This window comes from Orbicella faveolata, unplaced genomic scaffold, assembly GCF_042242905.1.
Source record: "Orbicella faveolata isolate gen_17 unplaced genomic scaffold, um_ofav_v1 contig_24, whole genome shotgun sequence".
NCBI lineage: Eukaryota > Metazoa > Cnidaria > Anthozoa > Scleractinia > Merulinidae > Orbicella > Orbicella faveolata.
Genome location: NW_028301552.1, coordinates 19,064,552 through 19,087,060, shown reverse-complemented (window position 1 = coordinate 19,087,060; position 22,509 = coordinate 19,064,552). Strand labels below are relative to the sequence as shown.

Sequence of the window (22,509 nt, the reverse complement as noted above, 5' to 3'; positions counted from 1 at the left end):
TGCTTATTTATTTAAAGTTGCACAGTAATAATCATGTGACTACTTGGTAATTACTTAATAACTCACTTGAAAACAACTATTTAAGGTCGTCTGCAAATTGTTTCTTTGAAAGGCTGCAAAGTTTATGGTATGCCAATAGTTTCGAACATTTCCGAAAATATTAGCGAAATGTCCAATATGTTCGGAAATCTTCGGCTAGCTTCGGGTGATCTTCGGCAATCATGGGAAATCTTTGGCAATCTTCTGAGGGATTTGGGTGATTTTCGGAAGTGTTCCAAACCGTTCGGATGATATTCGTTGATCTTCGAAAGTTTTCTGGTAAACTTCGTCCACCTTTGAAGTACCTCGGATTACCCTTGATAGTGATAGGCGTTGTCGTAATAACTTGGGATATCTTCGTTGTAATTTGCACTGGTGTTTCAAATTTGCACTACTGCTAGACGAAAACTGTACTTTTTTTTAGCCAATCAGAATCGAGCAATTATTTCAAGCGTATTATTAGAGTTATAAACCTTTCTGCCACCCCCATGTGGAAATGTATACGGTGGTGGAAAGCAAAACCCGTAGGAGTGGTTTGACGTACAAGCAACTAACTAGAAGTGGAACTGTTGTTCTCTATAGAGGACCCAATTTAAGGAACTGCACAATTTTTCAGAGCGAGGTTATGTATTTTTTGCTCAAGAAGCAAACCTAGCACTAGAAATGCTGTTTAAGCCCCTTTTTTGCATATTAATGCTCCATTACTGCTTATTGAGGCTCACTTGACATTAGCTTGGGCCTTGGCCCAAATTCGACTGAGCAAATCTGACCAAATCTCCCTTGTTATTTTTCTTTAGGCAACTTAAAATGAAAACATATTACAACAAAACTATTCGCAATCTAAAATTGGACAAATTCCTTTACAGACGTATTAGTAATAGCTTAACACGATTGCATCAACTTTATCAATAGAAACAAAACTAACCTTCAGAGATTTCTCCCTCGGAAAACAGACCAAATGAAAGGATAAAAAAAAAGGTACACGAGATGAAAATGGAAGGCATGTTTGAAGTGAAGACTAGTGGCCAAAGAGAACTTCTTCCGAACATTTCACATCGTGAAGATTCAGTAACTAAAATTAAAAACACTGTCTTTCAATCTTTATACAGCCACACAGTTTTCTCAATTAGGCTGAGAATAATAATTACAGCTACCATTACAATTACAATTCTTATGTTAATTTTAAAACTTACCATAAAAATTGGGAGGAACTGATGAAATATTGTATTGAAGGTCTGTTTTTCGTTCAAAAGTCCAAACAATTCCTTCACCATTGTATAATTGCTAAAACAAAGATCACTCTTTTCTCCTTTTTGACGAATTGGACAAAAGTGAAAAGAAATGCAAATATAAATATACTATACACATATATTATGAAATCATTTTCTAATCTGTTAAAGTTTTACCACCAGGGTCGACCGGAATTAAAATGAGGCCAAAGTCGAATTAATATCAAAAACACCTGTTTCTAAAGTAATACTTCACTTCCATTTTTTTTTTTCAACGTCACATTTCTCCTTTAAGGGGAAAAAAAACAGCAGTAACATAAAAAAACTAGCGTTATTGAAGTATTTGAGTTATGTTGAGAAAAAGGTCAGAAAACTTTGTGATGTAAATGTACTTAAATTTGTTCAAGATAACACGTATGTCATACATTTGTACAAAAAGAAAAAAAAAATTAATGAGCTAATTACTAGAGCAGAAATAAGTTTGATCCGTGATCGCTTGATATATAATTTGCAGTTTAGCAGTATAAATCTTCCCACTTCAAGAGCAAAACATTTCATGAAACTTTATTACCATTTTTGAGTTATTTTTTTGTAAAAAAAATACCTCTTAGTCGGCGCGTCGGGTATGTTATGGACGGGTCAATGGGTGAGTGAGTAAGTGAGTGAGTGAGTGAGTGAGAGATGTATGTATGTCACACCAATCAGATTGGATCTACTATGAACAGCCAATCAAATTTCTGGTCGTAAAGGTAAATGGTACGTGAGAAACACAAGGTATGTATAAACACAAGGACTTTGGTAATTGAAAAATAAAGAGTGACGTGTATGTTGCCGGTTTGTGATTTTTAGTCCGGTTTGGAGGGGAGTGTGACAGTTACGTACATTGGGTTGTTTTAGAGTGCATAATTTCCAGTGTAATGGTGGCTAGTTATGAACGAGATGAGTCTTGAGTTTTGAAGCAGTTCATGAGTAGTAGGCAAATGGCACGAGCCATTTTTATTTTTCATTGCAAAGGGTAACTTGATACTTTTGTTTTTCACAAGGAGTTAATTCAATTAGAGGTCACGAATTGTCAGTTCTAGTTCTTAGGACATGTTTAGGACATGTAGAGGAGACGAGACTATTTAGATTTGAAGCAGTTCTAACGTTTACAATAGTAAGTGCATGTAACGATTGTTTTGTTCTTATTGCATGCAAATATAACAAGATATTTTTATTTTTTAGTTACAATGGGTAATTTGACACTCTTGTTTTTCACAAGGTAGTAAATTCAATTAGAGCTGACGAATCGTCACCATTTGTTCCCACGAGATGTTTGCTATTTTTAGTTACAAATGGTAACTCGACACTTTTGTTTTTCATATGGAAGTAAATTCAATTAAAGCTTACAAGTTATCGGCTATTGTTCCCAGGATATTAAACAAAAAAGAAGCTTTCATTTCTAGAGTGTTTTTACGTCTCTGCAGTAGCAGTTTAATATTTTTATTTGATGGGCATTTTATGACATTCTTTTCAGTCCGATATATTTAAAGGTAAAAAGTATGAAAACTGTTCAAATGTTCTTTGAAGACTATGTGGCACCAAGTTAAAGTGCAATTTAATTAAATCAGACTTTCAACGTGTCAGAGAGGTTTTTTCTCTTTCTTTCAATTTTCGGTGAAGTAGTGTTGTTGCGTTGTGTTGTGTAAAAAGGGTAAACTTACGACTCGTATAAAATGCGAAAAGTTCTCTTAACTTGAGTATTTTTGAGCAAAAATTCCTCTTGGGGGCTGGAAGGGCTCCCGAGGGGGTACTCCCAGAAAAATTGGTTGGGGGTGTGCGGCCCGCTTCCCAAAACCCTTACCCTATTTATGACCAAAATCTGCGATATTCCTTACCCTATTTATGACCTGACCAAAAATTCGAAACCCTATTTACGACCTGACCCTCAAATCAAAACCCTGTTTCAGACCTGCGTTATAACTAGCTCGCTAGTTCAAACCAATGTTAAATTACCGTAAACATCTAAATTTGTGAAGGGCTTTTGTTGATTTTCTTTTCGATAATGATGAAAAAAGTGGCTTCTTCTTAAAGCATACCCATATCAAGGCTAGAGTGCAAAAACCGTACCCTATTTATGACCAAAATGACCAAAATCAGCTAAAATCGATACCCTATTTATGACCAAAACGGCTGAAAAACCATACCCTTCGGGGCCGCACAGGCCTATATAGCCCATATAAGGAAGTCCCCCCCCCGGGGGGGAAGTGCTACGTGATCGGTGAGTGAGGGAGTTATGCATGTGCGCGTGTCAGGCCAATCACAGTGTGGGTTGTATCAAAGAACGAATAAAATTGCCTGTTAGAAAATAAGATGGTATCTACATTAATCTGGAGGCGTGTCAGATTACTGTAGTTTGTTCAGTCAAACATTTTAGGGCTTACTATTTAGTTATCTTACCATTACCGATGTAACATCGTATGTACATCATAAACTCCCAGTTTCTTTCTTGCTGTACATCGCAACCAAAAAAACTTGTCAAATCAACCAAATCATTACAGTAAACAGTTCCATGAATGCTCCTATCTCCGAGACTTATAGTTCACAAAAAAATAACTCTTGCACGCCTTGCGTGCCTATGTTTTAACAAGAAGCCATCAGTGTAGAATAGCAATAAGATTCCTACTTCGTACTTCTACTACTTCGATTATGGCAAATTTAATATTCGATTTAATGGACCTAAATTATGGAATGAACTCGATGAAAGATTCAAGTGTTGTACTTCTAATCAATCTAAAAAAGAACTAACTTCGCATTTCATTAGTCTCTATTAATCTTTACTGATATTTTGATGGTTTATATCTATTTATTTTGTTTTGTTTTGTATTTTTAATCTTGTACCAAGTTTGTGATACTTATGTGTACCAATGTATTTGTTGTGCCTCTTTCCTGACTCTTACATTTTTAGTTATTATAATTACAGTCACCCAACTAGTTTAGCTTTTTAGTTATTTTGGGTGTCCCACTACTGTATGTACTGTACTGTTTATTTATATATTTATAATTATAATCTTGTAAATTCTTTTAGTTGTTTAAAGTAGTAGAAACAAACTGTTGTTGTTTTTTATTGTTCAATACCAAAGTGATCGTGTGGTTATGAAATGAAATTTTTGTTAACACATTTATGAAATCTGCATTTGAAATAGTCGATTCTAAAGTTTAAAAAAGCGAAAAAATAAAATAAAATAAAAAGAAACGCATAAAATTGAACTAAATGATAGCAAATGATGACTCAGTATCTTTACTCTTGCACGAAATGCTTTCCGAACAGCATGGTGAAGACTTTACTGAAATTGTTGAAGGGAACTACAGAAATATTTCTAGCAATTTATGCAAGAAACAAAGACAAAATATAAGAAAGTCTGCCACACTTTTTTTTCCGATTTGAAATCACACAGCGCACGCGTTATATAGCATAGCAATCACCTTATGACTTTCATGTACTTACTACGTGATTTTTAATAAAACTTAACTTGATTATTTTTCGGTTTCAATCGTTAATAATAATAATAATAATAATAATAATAATAGTAATAAAACCCAGAGGAACAATATCTTCTCGTGAAATAAAAGTAAACAGCGGTATCTTTCAAGGAGATTCCCTCTCACCTCTTCTTTTCTGCATAGCTTTAGCACCTTTATCCTCTCTCTTGAATGAGAGTAACTACGGATACAAAATAAGGAACACAAACATCACTCAACTGTTTTACATGGACGATCTGAAAACCTATGCCAAGTCTGATGAAGGCCAGAAAGGCCTACTTAAAATTGTCAAAGGCTTCAGTGATGATATAAGAATGGAATTTGGGCTTGACAAGTGCGCCAAAGCTACATTCAAACGAGGCAAACTGGCGAAAACCGAAAACATCGAACTTGATGTTGGCACCACCATACAAGACCTCGAGCAGGAAGACACCTAGAAATACCTTGGTGTGAATGAAGGAGATGGGATCCAACATGCAAAGATGAAAGAGAAAATTCGGAAAGAGTATTACCGTAGAATTCGCCTGGTGCTCAAATCCAAACTTAATGCTGCCATCAGAATTATATTGAAGCAATCAACACTCTTGCTGTCCTAGTCGTCACTTATAGTTTCAACATCATAAACTGGAAAATAGAAAAACTTATGAAGTTAGACAGAAAAACAAGGAAGTTCTTGACGATGGCAAAAATGTACCACCCAAAAGCTGACATGGACAGGCTGTATATCCTTAGAAAGGCAGGTGGTGTATCACCCATAAATGTAATAAAAACCATAAATGTAATACCAACCATAAATGTAATAAAAATTAACCATAAATGTAATACTAACCATAAATGTAATAACTTTTAACCACAAATGTAATAAAACCACTAACCATAAATGTAATAAAATTTGCCCATAAATGTAACAAACTGAACAACCATAAATGTAATAAGGCTTAACCATAAATGTAATAAACTGGCTGTGACTTCCAAATCAAGGGGCTACAAACTTGCCATTCTCATTCTTCGTGAAATTGACTTGAAATTTTCAATAAGACCCCTAAAGGTCTGACTCCTTAAAGAAACAAAAATACTATTTCTTTGTGTGCAGTCCTAAACGAGGCCCATACGGCGTGAAATATCGCGGTTTTTCCCGAGACACCCTAACGAGACCAAACTTACTAAAGAAATTTAGATCCCAAAGTATAGGTCCAGTAAGGTTTTGCTATAAAGAGTGACATAGTGTGTGTGACACCTCTACAATACGGACAACGGACTCTTAATCTCGGCCCCAGAGATCAAAGTACACCTTATTCCGGACAAATCCGTCTGTCGTGTGATTTCCGGATGAAGTCCGTTTCGTTCCAGAATTCCAGAATGTATATATAGGAATTAATGAGGCACTCAAGAGTGGGCGTAAATAAAGAGAACCTCAATCTCTTTCAAATGGATGGAATATCATCAACCACCAGCACTTCAAACGCTCTGGTATATAGACTTTCTAATCATACTTGGGTACTTCCTTAATGTTCACAGACCATAATTATAACTTCTTCGGTTTTGGTCTCTGGGTTAATTAAAATACTAACTTGATGCAAGAGGCCCGTGTCCTGAAGTAAGAAGTGCACAAAGAGAATGACAAGTTTCTAGCCCCTTGATTTGGAAGTCATAGCCAGTTTATTACATTTATGGTTAAGCCATATTACATTTATGGTTGTTCAGTTTGTTACATTTATGGGCAAATTCTATTACATTTATGGTTAGTGGTTTTATTACATTTGTGGTTAAAAGTTATTACATTTATGGTTAGTATTACATTTATGGTTAATTTTTATTACATTTATGGTTGGTATTACATTTATGGTTTTTATTACATTTATGGGTGATACAGGTGGAAGGGGTCTTGTACAATTAGAAATTACCTACAAAACAACTGCAATTGGCCTTAACACATATCTCAACAACAAAGATGATTACCTCCTCAAAATTGCGAGGGATAACGACCGCAGCAAGAAAACAATGTCCATACACCATCAAGCCGCAAAATACGGGCGAGAACTCAGCTTACCAGAAGCTGAAGTGGCAGAGAATGAGCCAGCCACGACCTATGCCCGAAGGGTCAAGCTGAAAGCCAAACACCAAGCTTTAGAACAACTCAAGAGCAAATGGGAAGAAAAACCTTTGCATGGTCAGTACTCAAAAACAACAAAAGAGAAGGATGTAGATCAAGACAAAACCCACAAGTGGCTGAGTACACTGGCCTCAAATCAGAAACAGAAGGTTTCATTATTTCTGCCCAAGATCAATGCATTAAGACCAACTATTACCGAAACAAGATCCTGAAAGATGGCACCGACCCAGTGTGCAGAATCTGTGGGCAATTTCAAGAAACAGTTGACCACCTTGTCTCCGGATGCCCTGAACTTGCCAAGACAGAGTACATACAAAGACACAATAAAGCTGCAGCACATCTCCACTGGACAATATGCAAACACTATAACATCAAAGTACAAGATAAACACTACGAACATGAACCAGCTACTGTGACAGAAAACCAAACAGCAACTATACTTTGGGACATGCTAATCCAAACCGACAAAGAGATAAAATCAAACAGACTAGACATAGTGGTGAAAGACAAGAAGGAAAGAAGCTGTCTGCTTATCGTTATGTCCATCCCCGCAGAAAGGAACACCTCCTTGAAAACAATGGAAAAACTCACAAAGTACAAAGATCTTGAGATTGAAATCGAGAAAACGTGGGGAATGAAAACAACAACTGTCCCAGTGATCATTGGAGCTTTCGGACTTTTCAAGAAGGGAACAGAAAACTATATCGGCAAGATCCCAGGCAATATTGGAATAACAGAGCTACAGAAGACCGTCCTCCTTGGACCTGCTCACATACTTAGGAGGACTCTATCCGTCAAGTAATCCAGCAGACTTATGACTGCCCTAGGGTCACGGATTGAACTCGGCGCCATAAGTTAAAAGTGGCAACACTTTAAAGAGTCTATTTTTAAAGACGGACACAGACGAACTATGTCTTATTTCAAATGGTGGAACATTCCATAGTGTAGGTGCTGCCACTGAGACGGATCTTGCCTCATATGTTTTCAAGTTATGAGACGGAGTTAAAGGAAGATGTTTGAATCATGAGCGTAGTTGATGTGATGGAGTATGTGTGTCCTTTGGGTTTTGCCGTTTCTTATGATAGGTCCCTTCAAGAGGAACTTTCCCAAAGAGCAGCTGGTCTCTAGAGTCAGAGAAGAAAACAAGACCGTGGCACATCAATTTGAAATGCAAGACATGCCAATATCTTTGGCCGTTTACAAAATATTGTGTATCACAACAAACAACCTTCCTGAAAATATATATATTTTTTTAAATCTGATCTAAGAGAAAAAATACAAACCCCGGCTTTGATAATTAACGCTGGCATACCCAAACTCATCTAATTACACGTATTGCTCTTCTAGAGCAGGCAATGACGTGTAATGGAGATTAAGCAATGGCTTCTCAACATTTTGAAGAACCAGCAATCAATTTTACACTTTAAATTCGAACCATTCTCAGACGAAATTATAACACTGTTCTGACCAAAATACAGCAATGCCTTCATAGTGTCCCTTTATTTAGTGTTAGAACTCTATATTCTATCATTGTCCATTTCACATTCTATATTTATTCATCTTCCTTCAGAATATGCTCTTAACCAAGAGTATCTTATTTTCTTCAGCTGAATTGTTTTTAAAAGAACATAAAGTGTTAGCATAGCATATAACTTTATATGATTTTTGATCATCACCTAGATTGATCACATAGTCTTTCCGTAGATTATTAGTCAAGAAGTCCCATTTTGTTTCTCAGAGAGCTGTACTGGCAAGGAACCAACTTATTCTCTCTGTGGAACACAAGGTCATAGGTAAACATGTAAAGTGACAAGGAAAAACACACAACACGTCTTAAAAAATTATAGGGAACGCAAATTCGCCCTTGAGAAAAGGTGTCGATAGTCTCTAGTGCTGGGGACTTCAATAGCTTATATTCCTCGAAGCGCTGACATTTCTATCGACTTCTTCGGTTACTACTGACTCTAATTATGCTACTCATTGTAGTGATTAATTGTACTGGTTAATGCAAGATCGAAGATTTTAAGCTAAATGACTAAATTGTGAATATGTTTGAATTTATTTATTGTAGAACTAAAAAGAACTCAATGGTATAACTTGGACAAAAACCAGATACACCAGCGGGCCGAAGACAACTTAACTGACAATCAGCCAATGAAAACGATGTGGAATAGTAATTCTTAATTGAAATCTAGCCTTAATGTTTTTGTGAAAATCTAGTGATCGAACCTAGACAAAACAAAGAACAAAACTGAGATCACAAGACCAACACAAGACAAACTATAAATTTATAATTATTAGCAACGATCAAATGTAGACGCCTAAGCTTGTGAGAAACTCAAACTTGGAAAAAAATAAAAGCAATATCAACAAGTGACTACCTTAATGTTTCACTTGTGACTTATACACACGAAGGAAACAAAGTTAACGGAACTAAATCCTCTATCTCTCCTTCATGTTTTCATGTACCATTTACACGTCAAACCTTATTTTGTATTACGATGCGCCCATGGTACAATAGACAGAACAATGATACCCAAAGCGAAGTACATTTGTATAATCCAGGAACTTGTGTTTGTAATGCCAGCTTCGTTTGTAACTGCTAAGAAGCACTTGATTTATCGCTTTTTTAGGCTTTTTTTTGTTTGTTTTTAAACTGCTCGATAATTATTGTATATTTCTACAAACTTGATTTCGAACGCCACTGTTGAAGTGCTTTTAACGTAGGCGTGCGGGCATCTTGAGACTTGTGGGAAGAAATTCCATGATGCCGTTATTAAAAAGCAAAAAAGAGTTCAGGGCATTGGGTAATGCCCGAATGGTTGAGTAAATACAAACGTCCTCAGATTGCAGCAGAAACGAAAAGTTCCCAATCCACTCGTCTGATGAAGCTTTTATAATTACGAAACTCGTTAAATTTGGAACAGAGATTATTCTATGACCTCGATCAACAACCCATTCCTCGTGGGAAATCTTCAAGAGAAATTTAAAATTAAACAGAAATAAATAAGTAAATGACGACTCTTTGTGGAGCAAATCTGGATCAACAGTTCTTTTGAAAGCCCCACAAAGCTAAAAGCCTTGGTCTTTGTTCGTTCCATTCTTCATGGAAAATTGGGAACGGAAATAATGTCCATATCGTGGATCTCTATACTAACTTTAACTGAAACGTGGCTTTTCCAAAACGGAATACCTGGATCCCGCAGACCTTTTGACTGTAAGCTTTAGACTCTTTGGGATAGTCACTTTAAACAAACAACCTTATCGATTTAGTACTCCACTGTTGCAAAGTATATGTCGTATTTTCTCCCGTTTTTCGGCTTCTAGTTTTTGAAATACATCTCAAAACAAAATATGACTTTATGGTGCAATAAGGGCTCATATTTTGCGCGTTCCCTTGACTTAACGTGGGGTAATTGCGTAATAGTAGAATAACAATTTCTTTTGCTGTGCGATGTGTATCGATATCGCTATGTCAAGTTAGCGATATCAGTTAATTAAAAAAACAAAACAAAAAAACAAAAAAAAAACTAGCATTTCCCTAGTTGCACCATCATCCGTCATTTCATAACTAGCATGCGAGGTCACTGAATTAAGATATATCCCATGGCCTTGATGTGCCTGTCTCCATTATCTGGTGCAGCGACTGCTTCAATGCCACAAGTGTTGGAGTCGTCATGACGCCCTCCTGTTCCAAACCCGATTCTGGAATCACAAGTGCGGCAGTGGTTTTCGTTGTTTCCAATGATACCGATTCTTGCTTTGGTTCCGCCCAGTTCGTGGCATTCTGCATTAAACCCTTCTCTGTTACAGTTGTCCTGCAAGGAGCCTTGGGAACCAAAGAGCGTTTTCCACGTGTCACGACCCAGGGATGTGGCTCGGAATTGCCCGTCAGCAATCAATGATTGCAGCGAATCAGCGGCCTCGTTTATGGTGATAAAGTTCGTGCTCTCCTCGCCTGGGATCTTCATACCGAGACAGATTTTGGAAAAGGGTGTGTTCCAATATGTCGGTAGCTTGGTCTCAAGTGTGTCAAACCCAGTCTCCCCTCCTACTATATTGAATGCTTCTTTGTTGCTCCAGAGATTGGAATTGTAGTGGAAAGTTTGCTAGAAAACAAGAGATAGTGAGCATTTGACCAAGAATCTCTGGTGTGGAAACCATGCCACGCATGCGTTTAGGTTTTTCGGGTTTTATCCCGTGTAAAATAATCACAGTCTGGGAAGTTAACTTGTAGTTCACAAAATTCACCCAAAAAAATATATGCGAAGGAGACTAAGCCCGAAGACGAATGCCTCTATTCCTCGCACAGCATACCGAGCTCAATCAAATGAAACGGTAACCTTACTCGTAATTACGTTTTCCTTGAATTTGAGTGGACGTGGCTTCTTAATGGGCCTAGTTGGCTCGATTATAAGCTCTCTTTGACAAAAAGAAATGTTTCTTAGCAATGCCCTACACAATTTAGGATAACTATTTTCAGTTAACGATGTGGTCCTAGATACCATTTTGTAGCAATATAAACAGAGTAGTTCACATCTACACGTATTGTCTATCTATTACATATCTACTGTGAATTATACGGCAGGAATAATAACAAGACTATAAAAATGAGGATAAAATACCTGTGTTCCATCAATCTTCATGACCAGAGTCCATCCACCTCCACCACATGTTCCCATTCCAGTGTCGACCATTACACAGTAGACAGGAGTATTTTCGGATCCTACGTCAAGGTCGTAGGCTTTGTTTTCTCTGGTTCTGAATTTCAGAAAAAAAGACCATTTAGTTCTGGTATATTCGATATTTTGCCTTTACTGCCAAATTTCACCCGCAGAGTAAGTGGTTAACATCCGGGGACGAATTCATCTTTAATCTACTCGAGACTAAAAATATGTTTTTAATACTGAAGCCAGGACAAGAACTTGAAGACTCGGGAGTTATCTTTCAATCGGATAAACATTAAATTTTTTAATACCCTTTTTGATGAGTTTCTGATTATATTGTAAACTTGTTCACACTCTTTCCAAGTATTGATTTGGAACGCAGTTACCTCATTCCGCTCAAATCGTGCCCTACATCACGAAAGGACTTAGATATATTTACGCCGTATCACTACGTCGTGTTGTGCATTGTAAATTTCATGCTGGTATATAAGTAAAACTTTGAATAAACCCATCACTTACAAAGTCAAGTCATATAGCTCCTTGCAAGTAGAATCTGTAGCAACAAATGAGCAGAAAGGCATTGGTTAACATTTAAATTATATAAGTCTTCATTCCTGCCAAGGACTCTAAAGGAGTGCCGAGAACAGATGCCCCCGTCATATTGCATCGCCGGAATCGCTTGAGTCTTCAAAAGAAGGTATTTTTACGATTTATTAGTTATGTTTGCGATTTATTATATGTATTAGTTGATTAGCTAACGCAGTCCTATATATTTAGCTTTGAATTTGGACTTACATGGTAAATCAATCAATCAATCAATCAATTAATCAGTCAATTAATCAATCAATCAATCAATATCGAGGACGATAATACTCTATGTAAATCAGCATTAGCAAATACTTTTTAAGAGCGTTACCCTTTGCTTCTATTCTTGTGAATTTGACTTTCTCTTTTCCATGGTGTCGTTTTCAAAAGGTAAACAATATCTCCTAGCGCACGGAAACATACCAGGAACACTTTCCATTCAAATAAAATTCCAAAATGTTCGAGATGAGAACTAATGTTACCGAAATTTACTGAGAGTTTTGAACTTCAGAAAAACGCACAATTCAACCCAAAAATCAGGAACTTCTGAGAGCGAAATCAAAATAAACGAAATTCAGGTTTAAAATGTCTGAAAATTTGGGTGTACCTCGTGAGGTTGTCCTCTTTCCGGAAAATTCGGGAAAATTCTGTTCCGGTTGCCACTAGAAAATTCCGGAAACTCAATCCAGAGTTTTTTTGTCGACTGAAAAATACCTCAGGCTGGCTCTTTGGTCAAATTTAATTTGCTGCCATCCAGACCCCGGTTGTTAAAAGGCTGGATAATGCTATTTACCGGATCGATAAATCGCTATCCAGTGGATAAGTGTTAACAAAAGAAACCACGCTACCCACTGGATAGTGATTTATCCGGTGGATAGCATTATCCACCTTTTGAACAGCCCGGGTCAGTTGTTCAAAGAAATATTGTCAATGATCTAGCATGAAAATTGATCGAGATTTTAACCCTCTTCTGCAATTTTGTTTTTCACTGCTTCTGTTTTTAGCATTAAGGTTTTTCGAAGACAGAAAAGTAAAGTTTTATTTTAGAACAGACGCACGAGTTAAAAAAACTGAATCAACCTCTTGCTAATTTTTAACTATGTTAATTTTTCATTTTTTTAAATTGGCCCTGGATTTGAAAGACAAAGGAAAAAAATGAGCGTTTTTGTAGCTATATGTTTACACGACTAGGTGCATGTGCAAGCTACAACGGTAATCGTTCAATTTCATTGTGGATAAAACGGTCAGAAAGAATAGTGCAGGTGACTCTCTTGCGGGAAATTTCAGTTTGATAGTTTCTCAGTCAGTGGCGAAAACGTGACGATATTAGAGGCAGTTTTCATTATAATTCCTTTCGTATTCCCCGAGTCCATGCGTTAAGTACATTTTTGTTTTCGTATCAACCACACGTGTCTCAGTAATCACAGATTATAATTTTGTGAGGGCAGAATGAAAGCCTGTTTGTAGCCACATGTTTACATGAAAGTTGGCAGAAGATGTCAGGCAAGGGATTTACAAAGAAAAGGTGAAGTTTAGTATTGAACATCGAATTTGTTATCTGGCCAGACGGTTTATTTTGGACCAGACGCACGAGTTATCTACTCGCATGCGATTGGTTTATAAACAATGTAATTGGGTGGTCTGCATTACAGCGTGTACAAGCGTCGAACCGTGAAACTGAAAACATCCTGACAAAGCTTCGAACCCAGGCCCGTAGCTTCCTAAGGTGGCTCAACGCATCAACCACAGCATCCGGCATCGTAATCTAGCCCTAAGTTAAAATGCAATCAAAAGCGCACACACGAAAAGGGTCATATCTGACTCACATTTGCAGTTATATGATCCCTTGGTATTGTTGCAGGAAATATCAGCAGAACAGTTGTGTGCTCCTGTGGTACATTCATCGACATCTGGAAAGAGAGAAGTCTGCGATGAATTCAACCGCGTTTGTATTTACCTCTGTATCATGCGCATGCGTGTTTGCCAGACAAGGAACAATGCGTCGAAGGCCAAATGTAGCAAATGAAGGAAAGTTAGCTCTCCCTGTGTAATTTTAAGGAACATATTGGCTTTCAAAACATGAAAGTATCTTCTTTTTAAAGCACCAACAAACCTATAGGAACACTAAGTAGTATTTAGTACCCAGGACTTTAATGTCGACTGTTTAGTAATAATCTTGCCATGTCCTTCAAATTATCAGAATTGATATTTCAGTTGCTGTATTAGAGACTTGCGCGCGTGCACTATTGTTACCTTTGAATTGTGAAATACCAAAAAAAACCGACCTTCACATATTTTTCCATCTCCCTGATAACCAGGTTTACAAATGCAGTTGTAGGATCCTTTGGTGTTAACACACCCAGCATTAGTATCACAACTGGATGTTCCTGCGGCACACTCGTCAATGTCTAAAAATTGAATTGCATTCATTTAACTAGCTTGGAGTAGCTTGCAATCTTGAAGGAATAAGATTTAACCTAGCTTTTTTGCCTCCGAACTTATCAGAAGCGTACATTTATTTATTTATTTATTTATTTATTATAATTTACTCCATACAATACGAATACATTGTGACTAATTAAGATAGCTAACTAAAGAAAAAAAAAAACAGACAAAAACAAAAAGCAGTGGAGAAGGAGACAACCAAAAGCGTAATGGCACCATACTAGGGATGTCCCCACTTATTAAAATTTAAAAATATATATACAAATATACAAATACAAATACAAATACAAATACAAATATATAAATATTCTAATTATTCATATGATAAGATACATATGTCTCATTGGCTAACGTTGCCTGTACAAAATGCTGAATGATTTATTTAGTACGATTGTGTCTTACATTCTAGACAGTTCGTTGATTAGCTCGTTATTTCAAATGTTTATATCACAAACATTGTAAAGCGCCATTAATCTTTGGAAATGAGCGCTATATAAATTCATGTGTTGTATTGTATTGTAAATATCAAACATGTATAAATATATAGACGTCTTTAATATTCTTGTCTTTTTAGAGTTAATTCATTTTTCCCACCTTTTTTTATGTTCATGAAAATAAGCAGGTAAATAGATAGCTTGTAGGTTTACAATATATATATATGTGTGTGTGTGTGTGTGTGTGTGTGTGTGTGTGTGTGTGTGTGTATTTGAGCAAATCACTTGTTCATTTTAAGATAAAAATATAAATTATCTTTGGTAGTGCCAAATGTAGATGTAAAGCTTTTAGCGCGGGCTTTCGTCCAGAGTGTTCCCTAAAAGCGAGCTTTACCAGACTCTTGATAAGTACAGCTTTCGAGGGCAAGTCGTCAAACAAATAGAGCTACACATAGGAAATATATAAGGAGAGTGGACGATGGATTTCAGTTATCGACACTGCGTTTGTAAGTTTATCCCGGGGAGTAACCCTTTTAAATCACTGATCACCAAAAGCGTTGAAAACAAGAATAGTAATAACTTCAATTCAATTTTTTCGCTTCAGTCTATTTTCTGATTAAAAAAATATATTTTGCATCTTGTAGATGGAAATGTCTCATTAATAGTAGTCTACGTGTAAATGGTCATCCCACACGATAGGAAATATTTGCTTGTGAAAAGAACCTGTCTCCTCTGGGAGTTCATAATTTAAGAACTTCAATATGGCTTCCGTGACATGGTGTGAAGAGGCTCCGTTTAAAAAAGCTCTCACTGAGCTATATTTTTCTTACCAGTTTTGCAATCCTGACCGGTGAATCCTGCATGACATAAACAACGGTATCCTTTTGCTGTAAAACCGGTTTGACAGGTTGCTTTATTATAGCAAGGGGCACTGGCGCAAGGATTCTAATACGTAGAAGAAATATTAAAAGAGTTATTACTTATAATAGTAAATAGATAAAAAGCAAAATCAAAAGATTAAAATACATTAAATTACAGCGGTTGAAATAAAAATGGAAAAAATCTCGATCGCTAAGTATCGTTAAAGGCAAAAGCTATCCATGGCATGTTTCCACAAGAGTTCTTGAAACGCCCTATGTGGAATTTTGTATAAAATATAAACATTCCTGTGTGAAAACAAATTAACAATGACAGGGTATGAACAGATTCTATCTTAAAACGTAGCGCAGCATCAATCTGCCATTGTGATCTCCTTCATTCCTCCAGAGCCTTGTTAAATGCAAGTGAAGCTTAGAATATTGTTCTCTTGTAAAAGATACGACAAGCAGTCAGTAAAGGTGTAACAAAAAATCAGAACTTCGTATAATTTAAAATCACTTCTCTGGCTCGCTCTTACTTTTGCTCCATGGTATTCATAATTTGAGTCTTTCTCCAGGTCTTCCTCGTGCTCTTCGTGGGTAGCATTATTCAATTCGCAATGGTGTTTTCCATTTTCACTTATTGTCATCAAATTATAACTGACACAATTCTGCTCCATGAAGCATAGCACACCACAAAATTCACCATCCATGACGTCGGCTTTGCGAATCATGTGGTTCATCAGACGTTCACCAATGCACCCCTCTTTAAACTCCAATTGACGTTTACATTCGTCTGAAAGAAATATATTTAGCATAATCATGACCGAGGTAGGTTGCTGCATATCTATAACCTTCCTCTCTGTCATCATGATCGTCATTTTCACTAATATCACTTCCTATTTTTATTAAACAAGAAATAATACCAGGTAAACAGTCTATACGCTGTACATGTAGCAGGTAAAATTCCACCCAGCATAAAAGTTGAGCCCTCCTAGCTGAGTTGATCATCTTGCAAAATGTTGCGGTATATCTAGTTATGAAAACAACATACAAACAACCTTGGATACAACTGGCCTAGTGGAAACAAATTTCTGTTTTACAAAACGGGTTAAAGTCAAACGAATCAATAACAGAAAACTGAAGAAATATTTTTCCCATGAGATAAAGTCTCATATCCTCCAGGCACACACCAATGACAAGCCCAAGCATCTCTATATTGAAGATATTTAGCTACGTGATTTCGAGTCTTCCCATATAGCAGATACGAAGAACGTTTGGGCAAGCCGCAGTTTAAAAAGAACTATTAAAACATTGAAGAAGCAGGATCTCGATGCCTTCCAGCCTAATAGCAGCGACATCATCAAAAACTTCATATATCCTAAATATTAACAGAGTGGCATTGCTGCTAATTTCTTCGAGCTATCTAATGTTAAAAACTACAAATAATGAAAAACAAATTGGAACAAAGCTGATAAATTCATGTAGTATTGCAGGACAAAATTAAATTCCGGAGGGTGTTAAAATACGGAACAAATTGAGATTGATTTGGAAGTGCGTTGCAGGATTTGGCCGCCTGGAAGAATTAAGGTAATTCCTCTGAAATAAAAGTGACCATAGAGTTTTGTTCACACTTTCTCCACTGAATATTTATCATATTATAACTTCAATTTTGAAATAAAAAAAGGGGGTGCCCATGCTCATTAAGGAGCAGTGAGGCATTGAAAATGCCTCGCTTTCGCATTATTTAATGCTTATTATAAAAACGCATTCCCAATAATTGTAAAATCTTTGTGAACCCAGACTCATAAGAACACGCATTAAACTACAGTCAATACATTGTGTCGAACACAAATAAACATTTTAAGTTTGATTCAGGCAGAAAGCTAAATCCTTGATTAAAAATTTGAACCAAATTTCTTGACGTGGTTACCGACTGCAAAATAGAAAAGACCACAGTGTGTCTGCTATTTTTCTTATTTATTCAATTTTCAGCATAAGAAATTAGATCAGTCTTTTCTCGTGCAAAACTTATGATTAGTTGATTACAATGACTGGAAAAAAATTGGGGTGCCCGTGCTCGTTGGTGAGCTAGAGCCATTTTTCAACTGACAGAGCTCAATATCAAGGCAAATCTGTCATGTTTTCAATATGCGCGTGCACGAGCGCGCGCTGACGCCATAAATTATGCGCAGTAAGGATGCGCAATGCAAATGTGAGGAATGACCTTAAGGCCATAAGTAGTTGCACATATTTTAGGTAGGTCGCTACCGTTCAACTTGGATAATAATGAAATACAATGATTCTGTTGCTTGTACCATTATGATGCGCAGAGAGAAAATGTCAGAAAACGGCGCCGTTATATTTCACTCAACACAGAACTGTTGCTTTCAGCTGGATCTAAAAATCAATTTGGGTGGCTAGAAATTGTCAAAGCTTGTTGAACCTAAGTGGACTTTGTTTCGGGCTTACATTTTTCTTTGACTGAGAACAGAATTTGTTAGTCATGGAAATCGTTTCAACTAACGAATGCAACAATATCATTGACATACGCAACAGCGAATTATTTCCTTTGATACACACTAGAAAAGTGGTGACTTCTATATTATCCGCCGAGTCTGATAAGCATGAGGAGATAGCCTAGCTTGGCGTGATTTAAACGAAAGCATTCTCAAAATATTAACAACAAAAAGGAAAACTGACCCTTAGCGCTTCTCGCCTCTGAAATCCAACACTCTAAAAAGATGGTAATACAAATGCAACTCATGAAAATTGCATTCATGGCGAATTACACTGAGAATTTCCAATTCACGTATTTCCTGTTGTAGGCATTTGACTCTAAACGGCTATGGAAACTGGTAATATTAACTTATAAATACTACATTTTATGTTTATTGTTTTTAACAAATAATGGGAGGCCGCTTTATCATCCAATATCTAACTACCACTGATAACGAAAACACCTGTTTAAAGACTTAAATTATTATAATTTATCTTCCAGTTTCTTGTTTCAAATCATACATCAATGATTGGCAAAAATTCTGTAGAGCTACGACATGTTATTTTTGTTTAAAGTATTACTAGCAGGAACAAAACAAAGATCAGAAAAAAAAATGTTTGATTTGTTTTGTTCCAACGGACATTAACGTCATGAATTTATAAATGAGCTCTTAATCCTGTTATGCAGATATCAATTCAACCAAGTTACCCGCTGTATGCTTCACGGTGAGTCGTTTAACATATCACTTTCAATTTAGCAACTTAATTGAATGCTCCTAAGATTTATGATAGGCTTTCAAAAGCTTCACAAATTTTACTAAAGATCGATCCGAGTTACGTTAAAAAAGTAAAAAGAAATCCCTGTCGTAGAGATCGATTATCAGTCAGTGGTCCCTGTTGATTAGTTTACAAAGCGGAAGATGGAGTCGTGGCAAATATTTGTTTTTGTCAAAATACAGCATGCTGATTAAAAGCATTTCGTGAAATTACAGCCTCTGGTATCAAATTATATTATAGCACCAGAAAGAGTTTTATTATCACAGCCTTCAATCGAGTCGACTTTCAAAACTATCTCAATCGTCATGTAAAGTTGTAAGAGTGAGATCTATTCAGACCATCGGTGGCGTACATAAATTACACAAATATAAATCATTTAGTAATTTAATTATTGTTTTTACTTATGAATTATAAAAAAAACACTGAAAAATAAAATATCGAGTTGCCATAGAAATAAGAAAACCAGATCACGGATTCCAATACCTTTCAGAAGATCAGAGTAGGTTTAAAGTTTTCTTTTTTTCTTTCGTTTGTCCGTTCATTCATTCCTTGTAATTTTTTGTCCGCTAAATCGTTCCTTCGTTTCCCCGTTACGTTCTTTGTTGGTTTGCTCATTCATTCGCTACATATACCTCATTTCACTTCTTCCTTTATGCTATCAGTATTCTAGCATATCCGTGCTATCACTCTCAGTATAAGCAAGGGTACATCGTAATTCAATGATGCATGCTCTGGGCATGAACAAGGTTAACTATACTTCGCTTTGCTTCGCCATTTTCATCCCCACTCAAGCTGCGTGTGGCTGCGCTTCGAACAACTCTCCTATATCAGATTACTCTGCAACTCTACACACTTCCTTCGCTTTGTCCAAACTAAAAGCATGAATCAATTGTTAAATTTATAACTGTACTTATTTTTTTTTATTATTATTCAAGCCACATCCCACACCAATGATCAAAGTTAAAAGAAACCTAAATACTAAACACATTGTTATCTAATAGTAGAAGCGAATTTAAACAGAACTAAGTCGTGTCTGCCCATTGTCACGTGACAGTTTTTTTTTTTTTTAACCATACAGTGTCGGCAAATCAGCAAATAAAGAACACCCCGAGTGATACAGAGACCTTTCTTTTCACGATCTAATGCGATATTTTAACTTGGAAGATTCGAAATTAGGATTCTAAGGATAGTTGTAAGACTAAGTGATCGACGACGTTCAAATGCATTTTTGTAGTTAACGTGTGAATTGATTTTCTCTAACATGTGGCGGACATTAACCTAAAAAACGATGAATTAAACGTCGAACAAATTAAGATGCCTGGCGTAGTGCTTTTAGACTAACGGTGCTTCCTGCAATGCATTATCTACATGAAAATAAAATCACTTTTTCGACGTTTGAATAAAAATGATGAAATCCGCTTCTTTACAACTAACAGCAACATCATCTTCTCTTACTCACAAGAAATGAATGACAAATAATATAAATGTTGTAGTAGAACTATATCATAACTTCCTTTGAATAGCGAGTTTTAGTTGTTTCCATACGTAAGATCAAACTTCAGGCTTTATAATTTAGTAAAAAAAGCCAAATTGACTGGATTTTTTCTTCAATATTCATCAACCTAGTGTTTTGTTAATAGCCAAGAGGTGTAAAGATTTAGCTTAGACTGGAAAGCAGTCACAAAGATTCTACTAGTAACAAAGAAAACTAACCTTCAGAACTTCTTGCCTCAGGAATTAGACAAGACGAGAAAATGAAGATACAGGTGCAGCAGGTGTAAATGTAGAACATAGTCTGTTAGATTGAAAGTTTATACTTTGAATGATCGAAAAACCCTTTCATGTATATGGCGTTCTGACGCTAAGTTAACTTAAAACTAATTTGTTTATTTTCATTTGGCTTGTTTTAGCCATGCATGGGGTGGGCGCTCAATCAATCATTGTTGGTTTGCGAACCCAAGCATCTCCCACGCCTTAGATGTGCTGCTAAAACAAAGAATTCTCGATAATTCTGCTCTACAATTCAAACGTATTGTGAGCGGTTGTCTGTGAATATCACCTGGTCCGCTGCAAAATAAAAATAAATAAAAAAATAATTAAAAAATGAAAATTTTCAACTTGGTAAGGATGCAGTTCTGGTAGAACTAGTAAGAAAAATACTTGAGGCTCAAACAGATTTTTCTTTTCGGCGAACGGCGACCATAAAGGTTTGGTAGCTGTTACTTAAAATTTCAAGTTAATGGATTTCGAGTTAATTAAAACAACAAATAAAGCTGCCATTTTCCTTTGGGCTTAGTTTGCCGAGTATTATAAGAACTGAAAGGCCGGGATACTAAATTAAATCCTACACACAGTTCTTTTTTTTTTTTTTTTTTTTTTTTTTAATGCACTTATTTATTTTTGCAAATAATGGCCTAAAAAGAGCTGCTCTGGAGAAGACTGGCTGGGTAAAGCTCCTGGGTAAAGCAGATTTACATTTAGACAACTACGGAACTCCTGAAATTTAACTTCGTCACTACCGACCTTCAATGGCTGTTACATATGTTCTTAAAAGAGATCGTCTCGGAGACTAAGCGAAAAGAGGTATATCAACACGACTAGGAAAACAATGCTGTCTTCTTTACTCATCTTTTTCAAAATCTTGAGCTTCCACTTCCTTGCCACATAAACAGCGTTAACATTATTTTGTTTTTACTTTAAACCGATTTCATATGTTTTCATTGTTCCATATATACCATTGGAAGAAATATATAAAAAATTAACGATCCACTGGATAAAAGATGTAATACCATGGCTCAACGCTGAACGTAATTCTTGGGGTCCTTTATGAGTTGGATTACTTAATTGCAGTTAATGTTTTCTATTCTCACCTCTAATAACTGATACATTTGGTTTTATGTTGCATAACCTCAAACAGATGTCAATCTACCGCGTCAGTCTTTTCCATCCTTAACAATCCTTGTTTCTTTACGGTTTATTATATCTCAGTAAACTATTATTTTCAGGTTTCATTCAGTTTAAAGATGATTCCGTTGGTGGCCAAAATAACTCAAAATAACGTGACTGGTTATGGGCTCATTTAAGTTGACACAATCGAACTATTCCGCGACGTCAACAAAATCAGACAATTTTGACTCTGCTTTTGACTAATAAGATGCACCCTCAAACAATTAATATTCTCTCTTTGGAGTGTGGTATGCTATTTGAATAATAATAACAGCTACCATTACCATCACAATGCTTATGTTAATTTCAAAACTTGCCATAAAAGTTGAGAGGAATTAATAAAATATTGTATTTTAGGACTGTCTATCTTTCAGTAGTCCAAATAATTCCTTCACC

The 22,509-nt window shown here is 36.2% G+C and overlaps 1 protein-coding gene across 1 annotated transcript; it reads right to left on the bottom strand.

Moving 5' to 3' along the window:
- Nucleotides 1–9,355: 9,355 nt before the first annotated feature.
- LOC110054729 (uncharacterized) lies at nt 9,356–21,303 on the bottom strand. Its single transcript, XM_089291188.1, has 8 exons — nt 20,881–21,303; nt 16,431–16,687; nt 15,865–15,979; nt 14,441–14,563; nt 13,982–14,065; nt 12,090–12,123; nt 11,529–11,664; nt 9,356–11,012 (listed from the first exon to the last, which is right to left on the bottom strand). Exons 1-8 carry the CDS (start codon nt 20,957–20,959, stop codon nt 10,488–10,490), a joined length of 1,353 nt encoding a protein of 450 aa, XP_089147314.1. The 5' UTR covers nt 20,960–21,303; the 3' UTR covers nt 9,356–10,487.
- Nucleotides 21,304–22,509: the final 1,206 nt, after the last annotated feature.

Excerpts from the sequence above, each read along its gene's own strand:
- LOC110054729 (XM_089291188.1), bottom strand. The coding sequence starts at position 20,959 with ATGTTCTACATTTACACCTGCTGCACCTGTATCTTCATTTTCTCGTCT. Across the intron at positions 14,066-14,440 it reads AGATGGAAAAATATGTGAAG|ATGTCGATGAATGTACCACA; the intron begins GTCGGTTTTTTT and ends CTCTCTTTCCAG. Across the intron at positions 11,013-11,528 it reads TGAAGATTGATGGAACACAG|CAAACTTTCCACTACAATTC; the intron begins GTATTTTATCCT and ends CTTGTTTTCTAG.